At 52.2% G+C, this 26,250-nt stretch overlaps 1 protein-coding gene across 2 annotated transcripts; it reads right to left on the bottom strand.

The window, feature by feature from the left end:
* Positions 1-890: 890 nt before the first annotated feature.
* MASP1 (MBL associated serine protease 1) lies at positions 891-23,639 on the bottom strand. 2 transcript variants are annotated; one of them, XM_036388804.1, is made up of 11 exons: positions 23,311-23,639; positions 21,111-21,336; positions 14,252-14,429; positions 13,869-14,000; positions 13,197-13,393; positions 12,752-12,899; positions 12,159-12,277; positions 11,214-11,292; positions 6,784-6,921; positions 5,741-5,815; positions 891-3,295 (listed from the first exon to the last, which is right to left on the bottom strand). In XM_036388804.1, the coding sequence occupies exons 1-11, from the start codon at positions 23,637-23,639 to the stop codon at positions 2,400-2,402; spliced, it is 2,517 nt and encodes an 838-aa protein (XP_036244697.1). In that variant the 3' UTR covers positions 891-2,399. The 2 variants fall into 2 exon arrangements, with proteins under 2 accessions (XP_036244697.1, XP_036244696.1); XM_036388803.2 differs by lacking the exons at positions 891-3,295; positions 5,741-5,815; positions 6,784-6,921 and adding an exon at positions 9,074-9,621.
* Between the last annotated feature and the right edge of the window lie 2,611 nt (positions 23,640-26,250).

Raw genomic sequence — 26,250 nt, 5'->3', positions numbered from 1 at the left:
CCTTTATTTTGCTTTGTCTCTGTCCTCTCCTCTACTCCCGTGATGTCTCTGGATCTGTTAGCAGACCTGTGAGCCAGCCAGACCCACTGCCCTCCTCCCTGCCATCAGTGCAGAGGAGCCTGGCGCTGTTTTTCAGTTCTGTGCCATAGGAAAATAGGGATCAATAACCCAGCTCCCAGCCCAGATACAGGCACATGGGAGGAAACACCCCCATTATTTGAAGCTCTCTCCAGAGTGGAGATTCTCACAGTCTCTGATGCAGAGATGTCCAGCACAGTTTTGCCCCTGCCTCAGCTCACATCTGAGCTCACTGCAGGTCCTCTGCTGTGAGGACATGCTCCTTCAGTCCAATGATGAGTGGGAATGGGCTGATTTTTCACACCTTTTAAAGCAAAAGTCACATCCCTCATGTTAATTGAACCCAGACTTAATTGCTATTCTCAGCAAACAGGTTGCTGCCCTCTGCTCCTACCACTACCCCCATCTTCAGTGATGTGCTCAGGCTATAAATAATTGAAGGCAGGATCTCCTCTGTCGCCTTTTTTTTGTGATTTGTATTCAGGGGCTGCTAGGGTCTGTCTCAGCCCTGGAAGCTGCACAGGCCAAGGCTGAGCAGCCGTCAGAGTGAGGGATGGTGTGAAGATTCTCCTGGGAGTGCAGGCGTGCATGGCAGATATCAGCAACCGGCCTTAACCATGTTCCTCTTGAAATAAAAGCCACAGGGCACAAGCTCAGTACATACAAAAGTTTTATTTTGTTCTCAGGAGGAAGACTAAGAGAACCATCCTTACCTGACATCAGGTATTTTACTGAATGTAATATATATAAAAAAAGAAATACATATATATTAAAAAATACCTTGCAGTTACATGACATAGCCAAGAGTACAGTTCATAGTGTATCTGAAAGTTCAACCTTCCTTAGGCCTTCTGCTCCTCTACAAGTTCTACAAATGGCTTTTTGGGTGATAGCAAAATGTCAGAGTGGCTCATCCACTGTTGGCTTCTTCCTTTCATGGAAAAACCAAAGGAGGAGGAGGAGGAGAAAGAGAGGCCTGAAGAAGGCTACAGGCACGCAGAGAGCACAGCAGGCAGTTTTTGCATGTTGCTTACAGCTATGCTGGCAAATAAAGGAGAAGGTCCTGCTGAAGGAAGGACAGCTCGCCTGACCTTGTTCCTTGTTGGGATTTGTCTGCATGGGCTGTGGAGAGGAGCTGGGGAGATATGAATACTTCTGGTGTATTAGATGGATTTGAGTCAGTCTAGAAGGACTTGGACACCTGCAATAGGCCACAAGAGCCATGAACAAACACTGAACATCACTGGTAACCTGTAAATCAGCAAAATCAGGGGCCTCAAAAGCAGTGAAAAGGGACTAGGTTCTTGCAAGAATGAATAAACTGTCATGTGGGACTAACCAGGCCCCTGAGAAAGAGATGAAAGCAAGAAAGGGTGTTTTATATGAAATGATTCTGCTGAAAATAAGTATTGCTTAGATACAGCTGATGTGAAGCTGTCTTGTAATGGAAAATTTTCCTTGGGAGATCTGCTGTGGCTGGAAACCACAGAGCTAATCTCAGGGTGGGACTGGAGAGGGCTTCAGGTGACAGAAGATTGGAGAAATTTTTGTGGCTGGAGGTCAGGGTCATGCTGAATTCAAACCCTGCTCTGTGTCCTCATGTTCTCTGTGGGTCACTCATCCCACATGGTGGGATACAGGTATCCCATTTGGGCTGGTGCTGTCTTGGCAGCCATGGCTGAAGTTTAGGGTTAAATGTGGATGCATCCTCACATCTTTGGGGCCAGGTGGATATCACCTGAGATGCTACCAAGAAGAGATGTTTATTTGCCTATAAAAATAATCGCAAATTCCCAGGACTCTCTCACTACTCCTTGCGCAGAAAAGAGCTTCACCAGCATGGGGAACCTGTGAGGTCCAGGCCTGCCCACATGGGTTTCCTGCACTGTCCATAGGCTCTGAAGCTCTGTAGTTGCATCTTCTGATAGAGAGATCTGGCCAGAGAGTCCTGGGGGTGGGGACAATTCCCTGTACACAGCACAAAGCTTTGGTGTCAGGGAAACGCTGCCTCAATCGCTGTGCCTTTTTCCTGGCTCGGAGGGAAGTTCCCTGGAGTGTGGGTGAGGTTTGCAGATGGGCAGCACATGCAAAGGACACCAGCTGAGATCTTGTCCTTCGCCCCCTCCTTCCAGCTCCCTAGCAAGCATTTCCTAAGAATGCGAGTGAAGGGATGCGGGACCAAGTGAAACAAATGACCTGGCAAGGGCTTGGCATGCGCGGAGTATCGTGGCTATTGCTTGCGAAAGACCCGAGTCTGGAGCACATTAAACAATAACAACAAGAAGAAAGGGAGCCGCGGTGGCAGCAGGCTGCTTAGTCACTCATCTCTCCAGCTCTGGGTCCAGAAATGTCCATCTCTCTGAGGAGCCTGTTTTCTGCTCCACCCAGTCCACGTAGTTGGAGACCTTGGTGTACACACCGTACACCTGCTTGCTGCCGCACTCCTCTGGGCCGCCCCACGAGACCAGCCCTTGGGCCACCCACCTCCGTGTTCCTGGGTCCTGGATGACGAAGGCTCCCCCGCTGTCCCCCAAACAAGTGTCCTTCCCCCCCTCGTAGTAGCCAGCACAGAACATGTTCTCGGTCACGCTGTAGTTGCCTGAGCGTGACTCGTAGCTGGTCTTGCACTCGGCGTGCAGCACCACGGGCAGTTTGACGTACTGCAGGATGTCAGACAGGGTCCTCATGCCTGAGCTGATGATCTCATCCACCGTGATGTTGGGGTTGGAGATCCCCCAGCCAGCCACCAGCCCCAGCGTGTTGGGGTGAGGCCCCTCCAACTCGTGCTCAAACTGGGGCAGGCAGACAGGCATGACGTACTTCCCCATGGTCACTTTCTCCTTCAGCTTGACCAGCGCGATGTCGTGGTTGTAGTTCTGGATGTCAAATTCCTCGTGGAGGATGATCCTCTCCACTGTCCTGTTGACAGCTTCCATCTTGTTCCTCACATCATGAAGGGCCAGGTAGACGGTGACGTGCTCCTTGGAGACGGGGATGACGGTCTTGTCCCGCCGCTGGGACCGCAGCACATGGGCGGCTGTCAGCACCCAGGACTCTGAGAGCAGGGCCCCGCTGCCAAACCATTTGTCGTTGGGCACCCGGGACATGTCCTCCACCACGATCAGGGCCTGCCAGGGGAAGAAGCCGGGCTCCGCGTTCCGCCCGCCGATGATGCGCTTGATGATGCCAGGCAGAGGACGAGCTGGCCGGCCACACACTGGGGACAGAAGGGACAGCACAGTTACCTCCAGCTTATTTATCTAGGGAACAAATGAAAGGAGACGTGTGGCTGGTTATCTCCAAACCAAACACTCTCTTTTGTCCTTTTTGGTTTTGGTTTTTTTTTCCATTTTCAGTTTCTGGAGGGATTTGGCTAGATCCACACCACTTCAGAAGCAGAAAGGCCAAATGAGTAATCTTACAGCCTCATTGTGACCTGTGAGCTCACCCAGCCCTTCCCAGACCTTTCAGGCTCTTGCTTGGCTCCTGCTCAGTGTGCCAAGAGACCCAGGGGAATGATGGTGGGAGGACTGGAGCTTGACATCAACCCAGTCTCACCCCTCACTGAGACCTGTCACGAGGTCTGTGTTCTCACAGCCATGGCATTTGCCCTCCTGGAGCTGTTGTGGCTGGAGAAGGCTCAGCCATGGGATGTTGCCTAGCACCATGGGCTTTACTCCTGCGTCTCATCAGCCACAATTCTGGCAGCCAAACCAGAAGCTCTCTGCTCAGCTCTTCAATAGACCAGAATTAATGCCTGAAGAGCCCTGACATGTTGCCTGCTTTGTTCCCAGAAGCACGGTGTTAGGAAGATGAGGGAATCAGGATGCTGAAGGTGGCTCTGAGAGGTTCGACAGGGTGGGGAGGGACAATCCTGTCCCTGGGGAATTTAAGCCTTGGGATATGGCTGTTGGTGGTGGGGCTGATTCCTGCCTGTGGCAGCACTGTGGAACATGTCTCTCAGGTGGCTTGGGAATGCTGATGTCACTGTGAGGTTATGGAAGCCTATTTGGGCTTGTCCTACATCTGAAAGAGTCCCAAATCACAGCAACTCAGGTGCTGGTCTCATCCCCCTCAGTCTGCAAAAAAACCCCAGATCCTCCATGGAAAGTGCTGGGACTCTGCCTCAATGCCACCTGTGCTGTGAGGGGAGGATGCAAAGCCTCACAAACAGAGGCTCTGACCCCTCAGGTGGTGGGGTCAGGGTGAGAATCAGTCTTGGAACCAGGGCAGGAGCACTGGAAGCTGCTACTGTGGATTTGTTGAGGCTGGGGTCTGTCTCTAGGAAAAATGTAACTCTAGCAGGGAGAGAACATGGTGAATGTGTCTCTGCATGTGCTCCACACCCCTGTCTTTCCCAGTGCTGAAAGGAATCAAAAACATGCTCAGGAAAAGAATTCCTGTGTCCAGCCCAGCTGCTCTGCTGCACTGAAGCCGATGACTGTCCCAGGGAGATGCTTTTAGAGGAAGTGCATACAGCCAAATATTTATTAAATTACATATCAAAAATGCTGACCAGGCTGCAAATGCTCCCACTAATGGCAGAGGCAGGCATGGAGCAGAGGTTCCTGGAAGAGAGGTTCCTATTGATGGGGAGGTGCGTGAGACACGGGAAGATCTGAAGAGCAGCTGGCCAGCTGCTGCCGGCAGATGCCGATCTCAGGAGAGCATCACCCTCTCTCTGGGATTTTCCATTTTCCTGAAGTCTCTCTGACTCCTGTCACTAATCACAAGGCCTGGAAATGGCCCATGAAAGCAGCTATGGCCCCAAAGCTGTCCCCGTATGCTCCCAGCTCAAATTAGTTCAGGCTGAAACATCAAGCAGAGATGCAGAGAGCAGCTGCCACAACAAGAGCAGCCACAGCCCTGGTCTTGGAGTTTTGTGGGATGCAGAGAATCTTAGGAGTCCTTCCTTTAGCCTTGCAGTGTCTCAGCATGGCCGGAGAGCAGATACCCTCCATGGGGTTGGGCCAGTGTCTGAACCCAGGGTGGTTGCAGCTGCAGCTGCTGCATGGCATGGATGCCTGCACCTCTCTGGAGAACCATCCCTGCACATCCCACTACAGCCCACACCCAAACTGCCTCCAGGCCCCTGACGTGCCAGCCAGTCTGGCCCCATGCTTGGTCAGAAACTCCCAGAGACTTTTGTTTAATCCCAAGCAGGTGCCTGGCCTGGAAACTTGCTGGCTGCAAACATTTCTGCCACTGCTCAAAGACTTGGGACTTTTCCTTCCCTGTAAAGCAGTTTGTTTTTTTCTGGAAGGCTTGAAGAGGTGATAATTGCTACTGGATGTGTGCACACTGCCAACAGGAGCTGACAGCCAGGTAATGCTCTGCTCTTGGCTAAAGCCATCTCCAGGGATGCTGGCAGCTGAGCATGGCCAGTGGGTGGCTGGTTTCCTTGTGTGCTGGAGTGGGGAGCTTGGGGAGCCCTGACAGCTGGGATGGCTGTGACCCCAGTGCCACCACTGCACCCTGACCCCCTGGGCCTGCTGGGATAGCAGGAAGCCTCTGTCCCCACCACCCTGCTGGCCATGCACTGTGGCACTTGGGTATATATAGCTGGCAGTGTCACCAGGAGCAGGGTTCCTGCATGGCAGCATCCCCTCCCTGTGTCCCTGCTCTGCACCCCTGGCTGTGTGAAGCCACCCCAGCACAGTACCTGGTCTGCAGGATGGCAGCTTGGTCCCCAGCTCCTCACTCCTCCACTGCCCCAACGCATCGCACGTGTAGGTGGCTGCAAGAGAGCAAAGTGTTAGCTGGGCTCTGGTCCTGGCATGAGGGATTGTCTTTTCCAGTGAGGAGACCTTGCCTGGCTGTCAGGGCCCTTTGAACCCTTTGTCAGAGCAGGAAGTGACCTCCCTTTTAATGCCCTGGCCATGGTAGCCCTGCCTCCATGCAGGAACATGTCTCCATCCTCAGTTTCATTGCCTGGAGCTGTCTGGAGGGCTGTGCTATGGCCTCAGCCTCTGCTGGCAGCTGCCTCCATATAAAAATGCTGCCAATGCCCATTCTGATAATTCATATGTGATGCTGGGACCATATGCAGGGAGATAAAAGCAGGAAGACAAGAATGTGAAGAATTCTTTTGGCTTTGGTTGCTGAGGGAGGAGAAGGGAGAAGGGCTGGGCTGTGTATGCACCCTTTCTACTGTCCAGAACTGGATCTGGAGGGTACAGAGAACTGTGGTGCTTGATAAACCACTTTCTGGTTTTTCTGTGGTTGTGGACTAAGGGGGATGGCAGGAAAAACTCAGTCTGATATGATCCCACCACTATCTGTTCAGCTTTGTCTGTGCTGAACATTTGGGTGCTGGGATGAGGAGCCTTGCAGAGCCCTTCCAGAGGCTGCTGGACCTGGTACTCTCTCCAGCAGCAGCTCCTTTCACAGAGACACAGAAAAGTTTGTAGTCTGCAGGGAGCAGATGGCAGGGTGAGAAGGCAGAATGCAAAACAAACACCCACACCGCTCTGCCGAGGCTGTGAAACACCCAGGCAAAGCAGCCAGCAGGGCCAGCTCCATCCTACATCATTGTGGAGCAGGATTTGTCCAGTCTGACAGTCCAGGCAGGGCAGACACAGGTTTTTTGGTATGTGCAGCCTGTTTGCAGAACACTCTGGAGCTGCCATCCCAAGCTCCCCCTCTTGCATCCCACGTGCCCACCCTGGCTGTGCCGTGGGGACGTGGCCTGGCCCCACTGCTCACCGGTGCTGTTGGGGGCCATGTGGTAGTAGGGGTGCTGGCAGTGGTACTGGATGGCTGCCTGGTAGGTGGTCAGGTTGTTCCTGGTGGAGAAGGTGACAAAGCCATGCTCCAGCTCCGGTGGCGCCTTGCAGTCAGCAACTGAAAGCCAACACAGAAGGGAGGTTGGACCCTGTGCTGTATCTTGGGGTGTTCAGCCAGCCTGCAGGCAGGTAGTGCTGGGCTCTGGCCTGGGATGGTGCTCTTGTGGGGCACATCAAGGGCCTATATGATGCTGTGTCCCTTTTCTCTGTGGCACTGCAGGGGGCTCTGTCCTGGCAGGGCAGGCTGGCTCTGTGAAACCCTGCCATGGCCACCCTGCACAGACAGAGCACTCGGGTGGCACCAGGAGCACCAGCAGCGTGTCCTACCCACAGGCTGTGTGACCACACTCCCACTGGTGGAGACCCCAGGCCTGGGGGCCCCTCCATGAGGGAGCAGGATCTCTCTGCTGCACCAGTGGGAGGGGAACAAGCCTGTCCTGGCAGGTGAGCTCTGTGAGATGGTCCCACAGTGTGTCTTTGCACTGTAGAAGTGTGCAGGGAGAGGCAGGCAGTGCATCAGGGGTGCTCCTCTGTGCACAAGGCTTTGCTGAGAGCACAGCCCTGTCCTTCCTGCTCTGGTTTTGCTCACCAAACAGTGCTGAGGAGCATTTACAGATCAGGTGGAACAACCCTGGGTCCTGGCTGTCCTATGACAGCAGGAGATGAAGGACACGGAGAGTGTGCCTTGGCTGGTCTGCAGGCAGGGGGGAGGCCAGTCCATGTGGGTGAGACCAAACCTGCTCCATCCCCCAAGACATCAGCAGGGATGGCTCTGCATTACCAGTCCCTGGTGTTGACTCAGGGTGGGATAGAGGGAGAAGAATTTTGCCCTTCCCCATGGCCTGTCCATGGTTCCCTTTCTCCCCATGACCCCCCAGAGTGCTCTGCCCAGCCTCTCCCCGTGGCTTGTCCCCCATATTAGGTTAGTGCCAAACACTCCAGGGAGGATCCCAGGCTGTGGGAGGGTTCATCTGCCAAAGCCAGGAGTCACTTCCTTGGAGCTGAGCCTCCCTCCCACGTGGGCAGTTCACAGCACATTCAGGTGATGCTGTGCAGCCTTCCCCTACCCCATCCTGGGTGAGCTGCCCCAGTGGAGGGCAGGAACCAGGGTCTGATCCTGCCAGGAAATGCAGTGCTGTGCAGCTGGGTTCTGCTATGTTTAGGATTAGGGGCTGAGTAGGGAAACAGTGACTTTGCAGTAAGTCACAGTGACTTTGCAGTAAGCAGGTCCTGTGGATCAGGGATGATGTGAGGTCTGTTGGTTCCCATGTGCTCCAGGATGTGAAGGGAATGAGGAGAGCAGTCCCAACTGATCCAGGCTAACAAAGAGAGAATTCACTGGACACATAGCTGGAACCAGGGATATGGACCACTGCTCAGGATTGCCTAATTCCTTGGGTGAAAAAAAACTGATTTATGGCAAAATACTGCAGCTCACTATTCACCAGGGTCCCCTCCACTGTTTGTAGAGACAGCAAGTGATGGGATGAGTGTGTAGGTGCAGGCAGGCTGGGTGGAGAGTCTGGGTACTTGTTTTCTTGCAGGAAAGAGGGAATGGATGTCAGGGGGCCATTCTGACCATCTCTACTCTGGGATTGTTCATGGCTGGAGGGCAGCATTCGTTGCACAGCCTACTGCACAGCCCATCTCATCCCTGTGTGCCACTCAGACCTGGGCAGGCCTGATCCCTGGAGAATGGGCTCTTGCAGAGAGGTGTTGCTGCACCTGTGTCCCAGGTCCTGCAGAAAGGGTGAGGGGAGGGCATTCCTTCTGTGAACTTTTCTAGAGTTTTCCCTCAGGAAAGGGGCCATTTAGCATCTCTGTCTTTGTAGGACCAGAAGTGGACTGATGTCCCCAGCACACACCTCCTCCTCCTCCTCCTCTCCCAGCCTCTGGTCCACATCCCAGCATCCTCCTAAGTGGAGCCTCCAGTGCCCCAGGGAGAACAGTGTGTATTCCCATGGTTCCTGGGGATGTGAATGGGGCCACATACCAGGCTCTGGCCTCTTTCACCTGCAGTCAGCCTGAGGCCAGGCTCTCCTCACCTCTGCCAGGCCAGCCATGGGGAGCAAAGGGGAAGCAGAGGAACAACCATTCCCCTGTCTCAGTGCCAGGGCTTGGTGCCTGCAGGACAGGGCTGGTGATGTCAACCCATCCTCCAGGCCTCCTTGTCCAGAGGGTCTGAAAGGCACCAGGACTCTTGGAGAGAGGAAGGGAAGGAGTGTTTCTTATTTGCAACACTGGGCCAGTGAGGAAGGACAGTGGGAGACTGAGTCCAACCCACCAACCCACCAACCGGGCGGCCGTGCCACAGTCCTCGCCCGGCTGCCTTGGAGGGGGAGCCAGGGCGGCCCAGGAGTCCGAGTGGAGAGGGAGGGGTGCAGAAATGCTGGCAGCCAGCAGCAGCAGCACGTGGTGCCCAGGCAGTGGTGCTGGGGCCAGGTGGGCTCCCTTCCCCTGGGGCAGTGTGTCAGTGGGAAAGGGGGGCTCGGCGCCCCTTTCCTTCACCCTTCTCGAGACGGAGTTAAGAAAGCACCAGGCGTGGGGGTTAAGAGTGCCATGCCGGTTAGACAAGCCACAGAGATGGATTTGGCAGCCAGGCCAGTGGAAAGGGAACCTGCCCTGGGTACTGGACAGATCAGAGGGGCATCGAGGCAGGCAGGCTGCCCGTCGGGGCGGCATGGCCGGCGCCAGCCTCACGCGGCCACTCGCTCTGAGCCGGCTCTTCCCTCTGTCTGGTTGTCGGCTCTATCTGCAGCTGCATCGAAAGCAGAGGGGAAGGAGGAGAGCAGAGAGAGAAAGCCCAATTAGTAGATGAGCAGAGAGAGACATGCAGGAAACCCAGCCCCCAAAACACCAGAAATCGTTAATGAGCTCCCAGTGAGCTGTGCCAGGGTGCTGTGGATGCCAGCGGAGCCACGGCCCTGCTGGGGACCCCTCACTCTGCTCAGCCAGGGCAACCTGGGGGCAGTGGCTGGGAGAAGCTGTCACGGGTTTCTGTTTAGCCTCTCCAGGCTATGGAGCTGGATTTTATCCACTTTGCTGAGAAGTTTTCTATTTTCTGCATTGTTTGTGCCCTGCCTCGCACAGACATCCCAGGAAGGTGCAAGTCTGTAGTCTAGAGGCATAAATTACCCATTTAGGGGCTTCTTGGCTTTCCAAAGAGGTCTTAGAAATTTAGTGTAGTGAGTCATACTACACAAGAAGGGATTAGTTCCAGCCTAGCTGGAACAATGCAGGTAATCATTTCCATTTTCTCAAAAAATTAATAATTTTTGGTGTTAAAAATATTTACCTAGATTTTGTTCAAAGTTTTAGACAATGCAAAATTTTCTCTGATCACTGTTCAAGCTGGATAAAATCAATGGGAATTTGTGGTAGTGAAAGTGTAGGAGTGAAGAGTTCCTCAGTAGGGCAGAGGCATCACTGACCCCACAGCTTTTAAGGAGCCCTTTCAGTTATTAATCTATTTAGCAAGTCTGAGAGCCTCCCAGTTTCCATTTGGCCTGAGAAAACATGAATTAGAACTCCAGAAATACTCTTTCTTCCAAGGTAAGATGCACAATTGTTAAAAGCATCTGCCCAGATGAGAAGAACCTGGATCCCAACACCCCTCCTGCCTCTCCTGGAAGGACCTGGGACAATCTCTGACCATGTTTGCTGCTTTTCTCCTCTCTGGGCCAGCCTTATAGCACTGAGCAGCAGTGAGAGCCTCCTTGAGCTCTGAGAGGTTTGGGTGAAAAGAAAAAGGTGTGATCAGGTACATATCTCACACCTGAGCTGAGGGAAGAGCTGGATTAGATGAAAGAAGAGATGATCCAAATTATCACCTGTCCTTTCAAATGGCATTTCTTTTCTTCTCTCCTTTTCTCCCATTTTAAGGTTTGGAAATATTTGGACATATTTCTCTCCCCTCTCACTTACCTGAGCAGTGCTCAGTTTAGGCTAGTACCTGGGTCCTCTCCAATGCCCTGCATTTTAACAGCCTCCATTTGGAAGGAAATTTGGACCAGGAGCTAGACTATCCCACATTGTCCCAGGCTTACCTGACAGAGCCAGTTCTCAAGAGCCAGGCTTGCTGTTTCTTTGACAGGGAGACAGCAAAGTGGCTCACAAATCAAGTTATGAGTAATCTAAATGAAAGCACCAATCTCCTGCTTGTGGCATTTGGCCTGAGCCCCGTTATGTTATCCAAGAACAAGCCAAAAGAGCTTTGCAGGGTTACGTAGCCTCTCTGGCTGGGTTTGTGTCTCTGAGTAAGGAACTCCACTCTGGCAGGGCAGCTCCCATTAGCATGAAATGATTTTAGCAGGAAAAGGACATTGGCAGGGTAGGGAAGGGTGTCCTTACTTTTGCAGATAGGGATCTTGTTACTCCATGTGCCATCCTTCAGACACTCGATCTGGAAGGAGTCACTTTCCACGTTATCCTGTGCAGAAGGTACCAACAACAACAAAAAAAAACCAACAGCCTATCAATGTTCAAAGCAAAGAAACAAATCTCTCAATAAAAAGGGAATTTTTTGGTGATTTAGTCAGGTTATAGCTAGCATCCCCTGGAAGAGGACTTTTTTAGCTAAAAATTGCAATAAAATAGTAATGAAAAGCTTGAGGCGTTTTCTTGCTGCCAGCAACTCTGTGGCACGCTGAAAACCAAAGACCTGGAGTCACTTATTCCTGTTGTAAATGATGGGATGGGTAAGGAGGCAGCTCTGCACGAAGGATGGGACTGAGAGGAGATCAGAGAAATACCCAAGTCCATGTTGGAAGTCAAAGTGGGCTACTGGCTTGGAGGGAAGACAGCCACCCCATGAGTCAGCCATGCTCTCTGTGGTTCTCAGCTGTTTCCCAGAGAGAGCCTGCCAAAGTCCTGCCCCCCTTGACTCACTAATGCTGTCCCCAAGTCCCCGAGGACCTCCCAGTCAGTGGAGGCTGGACTCTGCAGGGCTGCTGAGACTGTGCCCACTGAGGTGGGGGGCAGGCAGAGCCCTGGCAGCTGCCTCAGAGTTTTTTGCTGATTTTTTCTCTGGCAGGGGAGCCAGGCCTGACATTCTATGAGGTTGCTGACTTCAGAGGGGTGCTGAGAAGGTGGCTCAGGGAAGTGCTATCTCCTCTTTCCCTCTGTATCTTTGGAAAGGAAAGGTGTTGGCTCTCAGAGGAGGTGTTTTCCTTGCTCCTGGGAAGGGGATGAGGATGATGTATGGTTGTGTTCATTCTCCCTGAGATGCAATGGCTCTGAGAGGAAGCATCCTCTTCTTCCTACCCATATTCCCAGCTCCATGTTGTCAACCCATACCTTCAGCACTTTGTATCCAGTGTTGCAGCTGATGACAACCTGGTCTTTGAAGGTGTACTTGGCTTGAGAAGGCTCAATTTTCCCATTGATTGGTGGTTGCACCAGTGGGCACGGGTTTCCTTTGAATGGAAAGCAAATTATGCTAAACAGGGGAATAAATGGAGCAAATGTACAGTCCCAGATCTTCCACCCAGCCCATGTAGCAGAATTTGAGCATCTCTGCCCTGCTTTTACCCTTAGTCTACATTGGCATGGCTCAGCCAGGCATGGAGTCTCCATGTCTTGCCTTCAGTCTGTAATTCTCTGTCTTTGAGCATTACAAATCTGGGAGCTAATAACAGTAGCTTGTGCAATTATCCTGCCCAAAATTGCTCTGCTCTGCAATATAGTCTTGTTTCAGAGCCCAGTTGTTGTAGGGAAAAAAAAAATCCTTTGGAGGGAGGGCTCCATGTTACTTTATGCCTCTCCTATTGTGATTTTTGGAACAGATCCTTTCTGGAGACAGGATCACAGACTACCAAATTCATGCTGTCTACCTTTATAAAGCCCTCCCCATTCCCAAGCCCAGCAAACAGGAAAGCAGCAGGAGTTACCAATTGCTGTGTATGACAGCTTCCAGCCCCTGTTCTCTCCAGAGTTGTCACTGTGGAAGCGGATCTGCACGCTGTTGGTTTGGGTTTCAATGCGTCCTGGGGACTTTTCTCCACAGAAAGGTCCAAACTCCTTTTGGCCTGCTTTGATCTGCCAAGGCAAAGATGAGGGAGGGATTTGAGGGGGCTCTTTGATCTCTGAGGCCAATGGATGGTGCTGGAGTAGGGCTTAAGCACCATGTGTTGGGGGGATGTGAACAGAAAGAGGGTCACTGTTGGCTGGAAGGGTCACAAGCAGATGTGGTAAGTGACATGGGGTGATTAGAGCACAAGGCTCCTGCTGATTCTGTCATCCCTGTTTAGACTGCGGCGATTCTGATCCCATCACCAGAGCACTGGGGACACAAGAGGTGAGTATGAGAGGAGGAGAGCACAGAGCCCAGCTCACCTTGATGTGGTCGTATGGACAGGTCACCTCGGGGTGGTCTTCCACATCAAAGCTGTCCTCAAAGTTCAGGGTGATGAAGAACCCCTCCTCCAGCTCGATGCGGTACAGGCAGTCCGAGCTCTTGGGGTAGGGGCTGGGGAAGTCGGCGCTGGTGATCACCCCGCTCCTCTGGGTGTAGAGGTTGTCACTGCACTCCACTGAAACACAGCCGTGGCTCCATCAGGGCCCTGACAGCCGTGTCCCAGCCATGACCATGCTCAGCAATCCTCCCAGTGGAGTGGGGTCTATTGGGCAGATCCATGGATTCCGAATATGGGTACATGGATCTCAAATATGTGTCCATGCAAGGAGAATCTCACACAGCCAACTTCCAAATATGCCCATGGCACAGAAGCCCTGGGCTGAGAGCTAGTCCCAGCTAATCTACATGATGCAGATTCAGAGCAGGGACTAAAGCTTTTCATTTTTCTGACTTGAGGAGATCTACAGAGCTTAGCTGAGGAGTACAGCCCCTGGAAGAAGGAGACCCACACTACTGGTTTGTAGGAGAAGAAGCACCTCCACCCTCCTGGCAGCAAAAAAAGGGCTGCTTTGCCCGTGCTTGGAAGGTGGGATGCCTACTCAAGGACCCTCTGTGTGCCCATGCCTGGGTGTGGGCTGTGCCTGTGGTACCTTTGCAGGTCCTGTTGTCGGAGTGGAGGATGTAGCCAAACCTGCAGGAGCAGTAGTACCCGCCAATGTAGTTGTGGCAATAGTGGTCACAAGCCAGCTCCTCATCACTCTTCTCCTGGCACTCATCCACATCTGTAATGGAGTTAACAAGGAAGGGAGGTCACCCTGAAGCTCTCCACATGTCACCCTTTGTGGGGACATTTGTCATAACAACGAGAAATCCGTTATCCCATGTGGTGGGTCACATGAGCACCCACATGGCCCAAGGGCTGCACATGAGTTCTTCTCTTGCCAGGGAACCCGGGGCTGACCTGAGACGTGGTCCCTGCAAATCTGGTTCCCTGTCCTAGCAAGCTGGCCCTGCAGGCTCCAATGCTGCTTACCCACAGCAGTGTAATGGGCATCGAAGCCAGTGAAGCGTTCCTCGTTGGAGAAGTCAGACCTGAAGGTGAGCCCCATGTAGGGCCCTGGGGACAGGATCACTTGCTGTCCTGGAGCCTGCTCTGTGTCCGTTGTCTCCCTGCCACAGAAGGTTGCCAGCTCCTGGTCCTCCGTTTCAATCTGTTGGCAGAAAGAAGGGGTGAGCCTGGAGAGCCTGCTGTGTGTTCCCTGGGGAGGTCAGGCTGGGACTGGAATCATCCTCTCTATCCAGGAGCTCACATCTCTGCCTGTGCTTCCCCAGGCTGTCCCCTGCCAGGACTCACCAGTGTCTCCATGGGGCACAGGGACTCAGGTCTGCCTGTTCTGCCTGGAGGGTCTCTGAGGCAGATGCCAAGAGCCCTGGCATCCTGGGTGTAGGGAGGAGCTGGGGGATGTAAGGGAGGATGCAGGGTGGGAGCTCATTTGGGACATGGGATGAGATCATGGAGTGGCAGTGCAGAAGAAGGGATGTGAAAATCAGCCCTGGGCTGTGTCATTCCCACTCAGAGTTGGTGGCACCTGAGATGCTTCCCCTCACCTCTTCCCATGGCTCAAACACTGATCCATCTGTGAGAGGGGCCTAGAGGAGTTCCTGCCTATTGGTTTTGCATCAGATCAAAGCAGCAGCTGGAATTTCTGTCCCTTGGGCTGCCTTGGACAAGCTTGGTCCTGTCCCTCCCACCCAGGCTCTCTGTGTGGCTCCAGAGCTGTGGTTCCAGGCACTGCTGGGACTCTGACCGTGCACCCAGAGGGCTGAGGAAGGGGAGTGATGAGCCAGGGTGCACTGTTGTAATATCAGCACATTCAGTAGTCTCTATGTGCATCCCTTTAAAACAGAGCCTGATCTGTGCCTTAAAGCACTGTAATCCCTGCAGAAAACCCTTCAGTTTTCCCTGGAAACCCTCTCCTTTCCTTTTTCTTTGCTGTTTTCTCCAGCATTGATCCACCTCCTTCTCCTACACATCCCCTCCCCAGCCCCTGTCTCAACCACGACCTCTCCCAGGCAGTTCCCAGCACCCTGCCTGCTTTCCCCCAGGGATTTGAATATGAATAAGCCTCGGCAGAGGAATGTGATGAGCACCACCAGGCAGCCACCACTGCTCGAGCCAAGCCACTGCTATTGAGACTGTGATGAAGTCTGCAGCCCCCCAGCACATGCCTGGGGAAAACAGTCATCTGCTGGGGGCCCGTGGGGTCCTGGAGGTGCTGGAATGCTGTCCCTGGCTTGCTTGGCCTCAGCAAGAAGAGACCCTTCTCTGACTCCATCCCTGTCACCAAGAGACCCCCAGGATGTGCCTGCTGGGGAGGGTCTGGGCTGAAAGGGAAATTTCCCAGAGCTGAACAAACAGGCGGAAACTCGTTCACACCAGGGAAAGCCAACATGGAAATGGCAACTCAGCATGCCTTGACATTGCCTCCAGATATTTTCCATCCTCTCATACAAGCTGGAGCTGGCCAGAAAAGAGAGACACTTTCCGATGATAAATTTTGGGAATTTCGAGAAAAAACACGCACCCTGCTTTGGGGACAAAAACCCAATTGATTTTTTTTTTGTGTGTAACAGCGTTCTGGGGCAAAAAAAGAAAACAAGTAATTTGGGCTCCATCTGGTTTCAATCCCTTTGAAATATACTGTGGTGCTTTAGAATTGCTTTTAAATCTGAAAGATTGTTTTGAAATGAAATAGTGTTTCAGACTGAAAAACAGGAGTGCCATCACCAGAAGCAAAGGAAAAAGGCATTTCAGCCCTGATGCACAGACTTGGTAGTGCCAGCACGTGGAACACAGCCCCTTCCACAGAAAATGCTTTTTCTTAAGGAAATCTGTGGGAAGGAGGAATTTCCAGCCAGCTGCTCTGTGTGGGGCTGGTGGCTGTCACCCTTGCCAGGACTCAGAGTCACCGTGTGAGCTCCCATTCCTTGCCTTCAGCCCCAGGGGGTGCAGGACCTGCAGTGCAGCATTCCCAAAGTGCTGGAAAACCTTCCCAATGCCCTGTGCCTCTGCTGGAGGATGCTGCAGCCATGGGGCCAGCCCCAACACTGCCCCCAGCATCTCTGGATCCAGCCCTGGAGCAGCAGGATGGGCCCCGGGAGAGCTGTGCTCTCCTCACTGGAGGTATCCACAGCCCCTTATCTGAGACGGGTCCCATGCCCCGAGCCACAGGGAGCAGAGGCAGCCCTTCAGCAGTAAACTAAACAGAGAGGTCATCATCCCTGGTTAATATTTGCTGCTTCTGCTGGGGACTGTATACTTTTTTGTAGATCATTTACATCCAGCGAGCAGGCTGGTAATTAAATCCTGGTTGTTTGTTTGGAGTTTCTCCCTCTCGGGTCACGATGTCGACGTTTTCACTAGAGAAGATGTGTCCCTGAGGGAAATATCAATTGCCACAGAGAAATTCCCTATAAAAATACGCTGAAAGAATCTTCCTTTGAAAAATAAAATATAGCAACACCCTTGTGCCTTAAATTTACCCGTGCCAATGCCTCCTGTTGTCTTCCCTGTTTTTTCTTGCATCCTCAGTCCCTCGTTAAGACTTCTGCCCTTCTGGATGGAGGCAGATTGGAGTCCTTCTCTGGCTGTGGCTCCATCCCTCGGCTGTGGCTCCATCCCTCTGCATTTGGGCTGGTGCTGTGGCTAACGGGTGTCCCAAGCTGTGAGGCCCCTCTCTGCCCCACAGTGATTCCCCCCTTGGGCGAAGGAGCTGGGATGCCCTGGCTGGCAGGAAAAAATGCTGTCCCAGGGCATGGTCTGTTGGGGATGCCTGGGAGCACTGACGCTCTGGAGGTGCCTCCTGCAGCCAGGGGGTTAATGAAACGCCAGAAACACCGAGGGGAATTTGGCCCTGCAGTTTGGTGTCTGCTGCCTGAGAGGAGCAGCAATACGGAAACACAGCCGCCACCCGCCCCCTCTGCAGCCCTCCAGGAATGCACTAATTGGACTGATGAAGGCCAAACATACCACTTGTAATATATATAAATGGCTCATTAGGCAGAGAAATCGCAGTGCTGGGCTGAAGACACTGGGAACATGACATGGGGAGGAGATGCTCAGAGCCAGGGCAGGGCATGAAGCGGCCCCCTGCCGAGTGGCCCCGCAGAGTGTGGCAAGAAGGCAACACCCAGAGCAATGGGGCTTTTTTCCACAATGCTGCTGCTACTGACTGCTGGGAGTGAAGCAGGGACAGTCCACTGCAAAAGCCTCCAACTCTCCTGGAGATCTTCCCCCAAGATACATCTAGGGTCCTTTCATGTGCTGCAAACATGAAATTGCCCTGAATTTCCACGGGAACATAGATGGCAGCTCTGCTGCGGGTGATAAAGGAGGATAGCTGGTTTCCTGTGCTGTGGATTTGGCTTGGCTCCAGAGACTGTCCCCTCCTGCATGGTAGCTGCACCCACGTGCCCTATTTCTGGGCAAGGTTTGTTCCCTGGAGGGGCTGGGGGTGAAAAGAGACCAGGCAGGATGCTGGGGTCCTGCAAGGGCTGATGACTTGCTCCCATGCCTGGTCTCGCTCCTCCCCCTGCACTGTCCCCAGTGGCACGGAGGAATGGCCAGTGCCACCAGAGACCTCTGCAGAGAGCTATCAGGATAGGAGATACAAGAAGCAAAGCCCTGGGCTCTCCCAGCTGCCTCCTGCAGTTCAGAGTACTCCTTCTGGGACCCCACACTCCCAGGGAATGAATGACCCCCTGGCTGAGGCTGGCTGACAGGACCAGAGGAGGATGCTCTCCTCCTGAACCCCCAGCTCATGCCAAACCTTGATTTGTGCTTTTTCTCCCTCGTTTGAATAGACGAAGGTGTACATGGGCCCTGTGCACCCTTCTTGCAGCCCCAGACTGGGCATGCACTGCCCTGAATAAAAAACCAAGCCTGTTCCCTGATCCTGCATGTGCCCTACCAGTGCCTCATCTGTCATTGATGGGGTGTCCCCTCATCTTCATTCCAACCAAGGAGCTGGCTGCCAAGCTCTTGGGGGCTGATTTCATTCCAGGGCTTGACTGAGCAATGTGCAAAACCCCACTGACAGCTCCCCAGGCTCAGATCTCTATAATAAACTTGGGGATTTACTCATGATGGCCCCTTAGAAGCCAGGATGCCCATCTCCCTGTCACTGTGCTCCTCAGTGACACTGTTCAAGTCATTTATAATCCTGATTTTATAGTCAGGGCTGTGGCTTTTTGGGTGCCCTGGGCCAGTGCTGCAGGCTTGCAAATCATGGTGAAATCCCCTCCAAATGAGGAACCCCCAGACTGGCTGCCTGTGGATGGTGATGAGCTGGGCAGAGCCTGCTGAGCAGCACAGCAAAGGGAAGGAGCAGGAAGAGGGCAGCCCAGGGAGGGTGGCTGCTCCATCCCTGTCCACATGCACCTGGCAGGAGGCTGACAGCAGCCACCCAAAGGTGAGAGGCTGTATCCAGTGTGCTGAGCCCCAGAGTTTGCCTCTCCAGCAAATTGGAGTTTTCTACCTGCATGGGGGGCTTCTCCAGGTGGGTATTTTGGGGATGGCTGTTCCTCCCATTCCTCCTGGCTCACTTCCTCACTGAAGTGCAACTCCCCTTCTCTGCCATGCCCATTTGCACAAACAAGCCTCCCATGCTGTGAGCATTTCTTTAGGAGCCACGTTCATTTTTTACATATATACACAAGGGCACGCGTGCGTGTGCATATATATAAATAAACAGCTATTGTTTTAATTAGCCATTGTTTCAGAGCTCTGGAAACTGTTCCCTTCTGCAGACCACCCCGAAGGCAGAGGTCTGTGTGGGTTTACAGCTCACATCACCCTGAGCTTGCCACTTGGGATGAGCTTCTACACTGCTTAAGAGCTTGGGTGTGTGGGCAGCCAGGGGGTGAGGGAAGCAAAGGCCAGGGCACAGGGGCTTTTTGCCTGTCCTGAATTGAGTCCCCACCTGCTCAGCCCCTTTTTAACCTCCTTCTTATGGCGGTCAAGATGATGAAGACCTGAACGAACAAGAAGGTGTTTCTTCACACACACAGAAACAAATAATCATAAATTTAACCTGTCTAACTCTCTGGCATGTGGTGCTGCAGAGATTAAAGTTACTCATGAGCTCAGAAAGCAGTGGTACAAGTTCATAGATGGGGAATCCATTGAACACCATGGAACACAGAGCTCTGCCTGTGGTTCTGAGCTTCCTCACTGTCACCAGCAGAATATTACAGAGAAGCACCTGTATGTGCAGGTCTATAGCTATATTCTATAGCCATGCACTGTGGCCTCTGTCAAAGAGCCGGCTGATTGATGCTGGTTTTACAGCTTGCATTGGTGGAGACAGAGCTGGACACACAAACTCAAGGAGGAAAACAGCCACAGAGTCATTCACTGCTCTCCTTAATGTTTTCTAAGCCAGTGGTTTAGTAGCATCAAGATTGCACCCTTACCCAGCAGAGTAACCTCTGGATCTCCTGGAATCCATCCATTTTCATCACTTTCCAAATGTAATTCTGTGGTGGAGGCTCTGCAAGCTGAGTTACAGCCCTGAGCAAATTTATACAGCTGAGATCTAAATCCCTGTGAAAAATACCTCCTTCTTATGGAAATCCAGCAGCAGGGAGAGCTGTGGTGCCAAGTTGGCACCATGGCCAAATAACAGGGAGCCTTATGAAAAAGGAAAAAAGAGCAGGAGGTGAAGGGCAGGAGGAGGGGTAAAGCTTGGAAGGGGGAAAGTTTCCAAGAAATCTGTTCCTTGAGCTTACTGGGGTTTTAAAGCAATATATCTCTATATATGTCCCTGGGCCCTTGTGCTTGGAGAAGATCCAGGAGAAGCAGAAAGAGCTAATCAAACCTCAATGAGAGCTGTTAGTAGCAGGGTGAGTGCCAGCACAAAGGGGAAATTAAAGCAGGGAGTAACAGATCCTAGAGGAAAAAAGACACAAATGTTTGCTTTGTTTTCTTAGGGCAAGAATAAAACAATAATTTCAATTATCTGGCAACTAGCACCAGGGCCAAGTTCTGTGGTTCCAGACCTGGGAGCAAGCTCCACCTGCCTCTGTGTGAAGGAGCAGGGTGGAGCTTGTCCTGGTGATGATGTAAGGTGTGTTCAACCTAGAAAGCACCCGCTTGCTACTGCTGATCTGCCAGAAGCACCACACTTGAACATCTTCAGAGATATGGAGAGCCAGCCTTGTCCTGGATGTGAAGGAGAACCCTGCTTGGAGAAACCCGTGGTTTACAGACAAGGTTGCTCTGGGGCACTGCAGTGTGAGGCCACCACAGTTTTGGGTGGGTTACCACTCAGCAGAGAAGCAGACTGAAATATTTGGAGGTTTTGGTCATGACAGCTCCCTGGAAACCTCCATAGCAGCCTCAAGCTCAGGTCCAGCATTTGCCTTTTGCTTCCCGTGGGGCTGGACAGGGTGTCCCAAGGGCCTGCAAGGTGTGGACAAGGATCCAGGCTGGCTGCAAGAGGCACCCACAGCCATGGCCTGACAAAGTGTGCCCAGCTCAGGGGATCTCCTTGCTGGCATCAGAGTGGCACAAACTGGTGTTTAGCCACAGGTGTTTTATCAGCCCAGAGGTGTGAAAATCCCATTGGGTGCAGTAAGAATTTGATGCCCAAATACTTTCTGAAATTTGTTCATTTCTGGGTAAGCTCTGACTCTGGTGTCCCACTCACTGTTGGTCCAGTGGATGCTGTCAGCTTACCTGTGCTCTCCCTGTGGTCAACTGGACTGACAACTCCTGAGCCCAATAAAATGGAGAAAATGTCTTGTTCCCAGCTTTTCCAGCACTACCCTTTCTCAGCTGGCCAAGCAGCTCTGGTCTATCCCACCACTTGCCCTGAGATGTCACAGCTCACCTTCACATAGTCGTATTCACAGAGGTAGGATGACTCCAAGTCAAAATGCATGAAGTACAGCTTGATTTTAAATCCATCAGGCACAGAGATGTTCCAGGTCATTTCTGAGTCGCTGGGATAGGAGTCAGGGAAGTTGGGAGACTGGATCTCCCCAAACATGTCTGTCAGCTCCACAGCATCTGCCACACAGAGCAGCAAGGCACAGAAGGGCCAGGCCAGGGGGTACCTGGAACACACATGTGAGGGGATGAAATGAAACTCTGGCAGTGACAGTGGCTGTGGAAAGCTCATCTATTTTCCCAAGTGGATCGTGCAAGAGGAGGTGTAGCACCATGGCACCACGAGCAACCCCTGGGAGGTGCAGGTGGGATCTGCATGTGGATCCCATGAGGGGAAAGTTCCTTTGGAAGGTGGGTGCCACAGGTGCCACAAGGGATGCAAAGGCACCTCCACAGCTCCCAGCCAGCCTGAAGTGCCATCAGGAGCTCGGTGTTTCCCATGCTGCTGGAGCAGCAGCCATTGGCAACACATCCCTGAACTAATGGAGCTCTGGTGGGCAAATCTTCATTTAATGGAAGAATAAACATAAGCATGCTTAATAAAATAATGATGCTTGCTAAATCGATTTAGTGAAAGCATCTTGGCAATAACTGCTAAGTATCATTATTATTATTATTATTATCACTATTACTGCTGAGCCTCATCCTGCCAAATTGGGATCATTAACTCTCAGTAAATAGCACACATCTTTGCAGCTGGGCAGAGATGGAACCAGGCCTCAGCTTTGCAACCCTGCATGTTACTCCTCTTCTCTTCTCTTCTCTTCTCTTCTCTTCTCTTCTCTTCTCTTCTCTTCTCTTCTCTTCTCTTCTCTTCTCTTCTCTTCTCTTCTCTTCTCTTCTCTTCTCTTCTCTTCTCTTCTCTTCTCTTCTCTTCTCTCAGAGGCTGAGATTCATAAAGATGTTTTGTCATCAAACCCATCTTTTAAAAAAATCTCAGTCTGAAGAGTTTGTCCCAACTTGTTACCAACTTATTTCTCCCAGAGGAGGGCAGAGAGAACAGGTAAATCTCTGGTGGTCCAGCTGACTTCCCAGCAGCTTCGAGCTTCATTTGCCATGAAAGGGAGCATGAGCTGAGTATTCCTCTGCACAAGGAGAGAGCACCACCCATCCTGGAGGTGTGAACACAACATCCTGTGCTGTTGCATAGGACCCAGAAAGACTCTTTACACATAGTGGAGCATACAAAGGAAAAGAAACATGCAGGAAATAAGAGCCATTAAACATTAAAATTTCTAAAATAGGCACTAAGGCCTGGCAAAGGCTTGTAGGTGTATACAACAGACATTGGAACTACTACTCACATGTACACCTGGTTTCAAAATCAGGGCTTGATTTAGGTATGCTGGTGAGGAAGTTGAAGCTGCATTAGTGGATTATTTTTAACCTGTCTGTGTTCTTTCAAAACCAGGGCAGCAAATTTCTGGGGTTCATTTGTATACTGCCATCACTTTTCTCAGCTCTTCTTTACAAAGAAAAGTAAATGGGAGCTGAGAAATTTGGATTGGTTTTTCTTTCAAGCAGAGTGAGGTTGAACATGCCCTTTTCTGACAGCTGTTCTGAAACCACAAAAATGTGTGAAGGGAAAAACTGTTACTCCTCTGGTCAGAGTACATGCACGGGGCTGGATGCTGAGCTGGTGCAATGGGCATCACCTCCTCCATTTCAACAGGCTGTTTTCTTGTGCAGCTCTGCTTTCTCCGAAGCAGGGGAGGCAAAACAGCATCAAACTTCTTCCTCATGACAGGAAACTCTTAACCTCATGTGAAAGTGATAAATGACCGTGGTGTGCACAGAAACCCGAAGCCTGCGCTGCAGGTCCCACCTCGCTGTACCTCGGCCATGGCAGAGCGGTGCCCATGCCAGGATGTCCCTTTTGCTTTGCCGGGATATCCCTTTGGCTATGCCGGGATGTCCCTCTGGCTGTGCCGGGATGTCCCTCTGATTTTGCCGGGATGTCCCTCTGGCTTTGCCGGGATGCCGGCGTGCAAGCCGGGCTGCGGCACGAAGCCGGGCCGTGAGCATTGCCTCGTTCGCTCGGGACAGGGGAACTGGAGCCGCGGTGATCATGGAGAATCCCTCCTCAGCAGCACACCCCCCTGCCCGGCCGTGCCCGTGCTCAGCCCGTGCGGGGTACTCACCTCATTCTGCTGCTGGGGGAGTTTCCCGGCGGCTTTGGTGCGGAGGATCGACGGCTCGATCCTTGCGGGGGACGGCTTTGCCTCTTTCCCAGCGCTCCGCTGTCCGCCTTATCTCTGTCCGGAGATTTGCGAGCGTGTGTGCGCCTATGTGTGTGTGCGTCTGGAGCTGTCTGGCATTTTCCATGCAGGTCACGCCTTCCCGTGCCTGCAGCCGCTCCCCACATCCAGGCAGGCAGGCAGGCAGGCAGGCAGACCTGCCCGCATCCGAGCCCTCCTCCCCGCCCGCCGCTCCCTCCTCTCCGCCGCGGGGCTGCCCTGCGCTCCAGCATTCAGCGCAGTTTTTGTCTTCCCTAATCTCCAGAGTTCTGTGTATGTGTGTGTGCCCATGCACATTGTGTTTTCTCTCTCTCTCTCTTTTTTTTTTCCTCCCCTCTCACAGCCTGCTTTGCCAGATGGCTAAAATTTGCCTCTCAATAGGGTCTGAGGCTCCAGCAAAAAGAGAAGGCAAGAATGTGCGGAAAAAAAACCCCAAACAAACAAAAAAAAAACCTGTGCCGGGATAAATAGCTTTAGTGGTGGTGCTGCCGCTGGGATCGGCGCTCGGGAATTGCTTTCAGCATCTCTGCTTAGTGCCGAGCAGCCTTTGGGATGGGGATCCGGCTTCCAAGAAACTTTGGAGCTGTGACAGTCTGAGTAAAGTCAAGCCCTAATTTGCATCCTCCTGTAGAACTGAGGAATTGACAGATTCAGTATTTTGTCCCAGGGCAAAAGAGCAGCTTTAGAAGCGGACTCTGCTCAGGAGTGAAAACTTTAAACACCAAAGTATCGGTGTTTTGAGCCTGACTCCCTCCCGTTCAGGAAACAGGTAAAAACATGAACACTCCCCGCTAAGCCACGGGAGATTGATCTCCCCTCCCTGTGCCAGGCACAAACCAACCCCAACTCCCCTGTCTGCATAGCTAAGTGGGAAGAAGATCTGTCCGGGCTGCAAATAAGGGAATGGCACGTAGGACGTCAAAGGATGCAAGCGACTCCCTCATTCAGAAATCTCCTTGTACGCACGAGGAGCAAAACTTTAATAGGTGTTTACCAACTCCAGCTTGAGCTGGTTAATGTAAACCCCGCAGATATCCACTGGCAGGCAGGGGTAGACATGCGGCACGTTGAAAGGCACACAAAAACAAGGGCTGGGAAGAGGCAGGGAAGCAGGGATGTGTTGGCACCGCTCCGGGAGCAGCAGCTCCCGGCCCTCCCGGGCTCACAGCTCGCTGGTGCCAGGCTGTGGCGCTGCCCTTAAAGGGGCGATGGTGCCTCCAGCCTCTGCACAGGCTGTGCCCCTCCAGCAATCCTAGAGAAGGTGGAAGGGAAGGGGATAGAGAGAAAAAAAAGTAAAATTTTCTTTTTCCATTTCTTCTCTTTGTATTTTGGGGGGTTATGGTTCCTTGGTTTCCCGTGAAGAAGCTGCTTCTCTCATTCCCGTGAGTCTCTGGTTCTGCACCGAGAAATAAATGGTACCTAAGAGACACAGTGAAAGAAAATAGAAAAATATGGGTGGAAAAGCACTAGAAAAACAGGAGAAAGGCCTTGAGTAAAGGGAAGATCTCAGTCTGCCATAATTTCTAGCTCTATTTGGAAAGTTTTAACAGCTTATCACTAAACAGACATGAGCTCTCACTCATGCTAACACACCCAGGCAAGCTGATCAAACTAATTAATATGTAAGCAATGTGTCAAATGCAAGGATTTATTTTTGCAGGCAAGTGTGGTCCTGTCTGAGCCCTGAATACACTGTGATCTATTTTTTCCCTGCCTCTTCTGCAGGGTGGGTCCTTTATGCATTAATTTTTCCATCATGACACTCTTCTATAGCTTTTTGGAATGGCTTCTCTAACTCAGGGGAAGTATTAATTCTGAAGTCAGATTTTCTTTGCCTGCCAATGATTCTTTCGAGACCACCTTGGGTCAAAGTCAATGTTTACACTTCAAGGCTGGACTGGGAAGTGTAAAGTGGTACCAGAAGCTCTGCAGGGTTTTGCACCATGTGGGTGGATGCACCATGGGCTTAGAGCATCCATGCTGACCGTGTAGGCTCTGGAGGGCAGGAGAGGATGCCCAAGGGGCAGCACACTGCAGATCCCTTCAGCAGCTCTCTGAGCTGGTTTCCCTACTAGGCTGCTGAATCCTAGGGGTTTTCCTTGATCCAGTGCTTGTCCCTGTCCCCCAACCCCCCTGGTGTGCAGAATCACATCTCACTGAAAGCTCATGCTGACCGGCTCAGGACTCAGTTTTTTCCAAGCCAAATCTTACCTGAGACACTGTGGGCTCCTAAAGAAAGTTGAGGGGCAGTGGCTGCATGGCCACAACTTCAATTCTGCTGTACCCAAGTGCTTAAAATTACCTGCAGCCTCCTGCTCCAAACTCCAGCCCCAACAGCTACACTGCTGAATCCTCTAGGAAGGGACTCTGATCTCCAAATGAGTCCTCTTGGAGCCCTGAGGAGCTGGCCTGGCTAATTGCACTGCCTCCCTGGGTTACAGCAGGTCAGCCCTGGTTGGCCTCTGTAGCAACATAAACCCTGTGCTGCAGTGACTGCTGGGGAGGCAGATGAGGACCTGCAAAGGGAAGGTGGTGCAGAAGCTGTTCTGGCTGCAAAGCCTTCTCCAGTGCTATTCCCATCTGATAGAGAGGAGGGCTCATCATAGCCAGGCCTGGCCACTGACACAGCTGTGAGAAGTGTCCATGAAGGGTAAAGGCAATAAAGGTCACCAGAAGAAGAGCTGGTGCTGTCCTGGCAAGGTCTCATGTGCTATTACCTGCTCTTTACCTGAAATATCCAGCTGGCTCACAGCTACCAGTGATGCCAGGGTTGTGGGGCCATGTCCCACCTTACTGGGGCACTTGCAAAAGTATTACCTGAGGTCTCACCATGCAGTGACCAGA

Source organism: Molothrus ater, chromosome 10 (genome assembly GCF_012460135.2).
Source record: "Molothrus ater isolate BHLD 08-10-18 breed brown headed cowbird chromosome 10, BPBGC_Mater_1.1, whole genome shotgun sequence".
NCBI lineage: Eukaryota > Metazoa > Chordata > Aves > Passeriformes > Icteridae > Molothrus > Molothrus ater.
The sequence above is the reverse complement of the archived record's forward strand: the minus strand, read 5'-3'. Positions and strand labels throughout refer to the sequence as shown.

Coding starts and splice junctions, on each gene's coding strand:
- MASP1 (XM_036388804.1), bottom strand. CDS start 23,639: ATGCTGGAGCGCAGGGCAGCCCCGCGGCGGAGAGGAGGGAGCGGCGGG. Junction 21,337..23,310: donor TCCCCCAGCAGCAGAATGAG/GTGAGTACCCCG, acceptor TGTGTGTTCCAG/GTACCCCCTGGCCTGGCCCT. Junction 6,922..11,213: donor CAAGATCCCTATCTGCAAAA/GTAAGGACACCC, acceptor GTTGGCTTTCAG/TTGCTGACTGCAAGGCGCCA.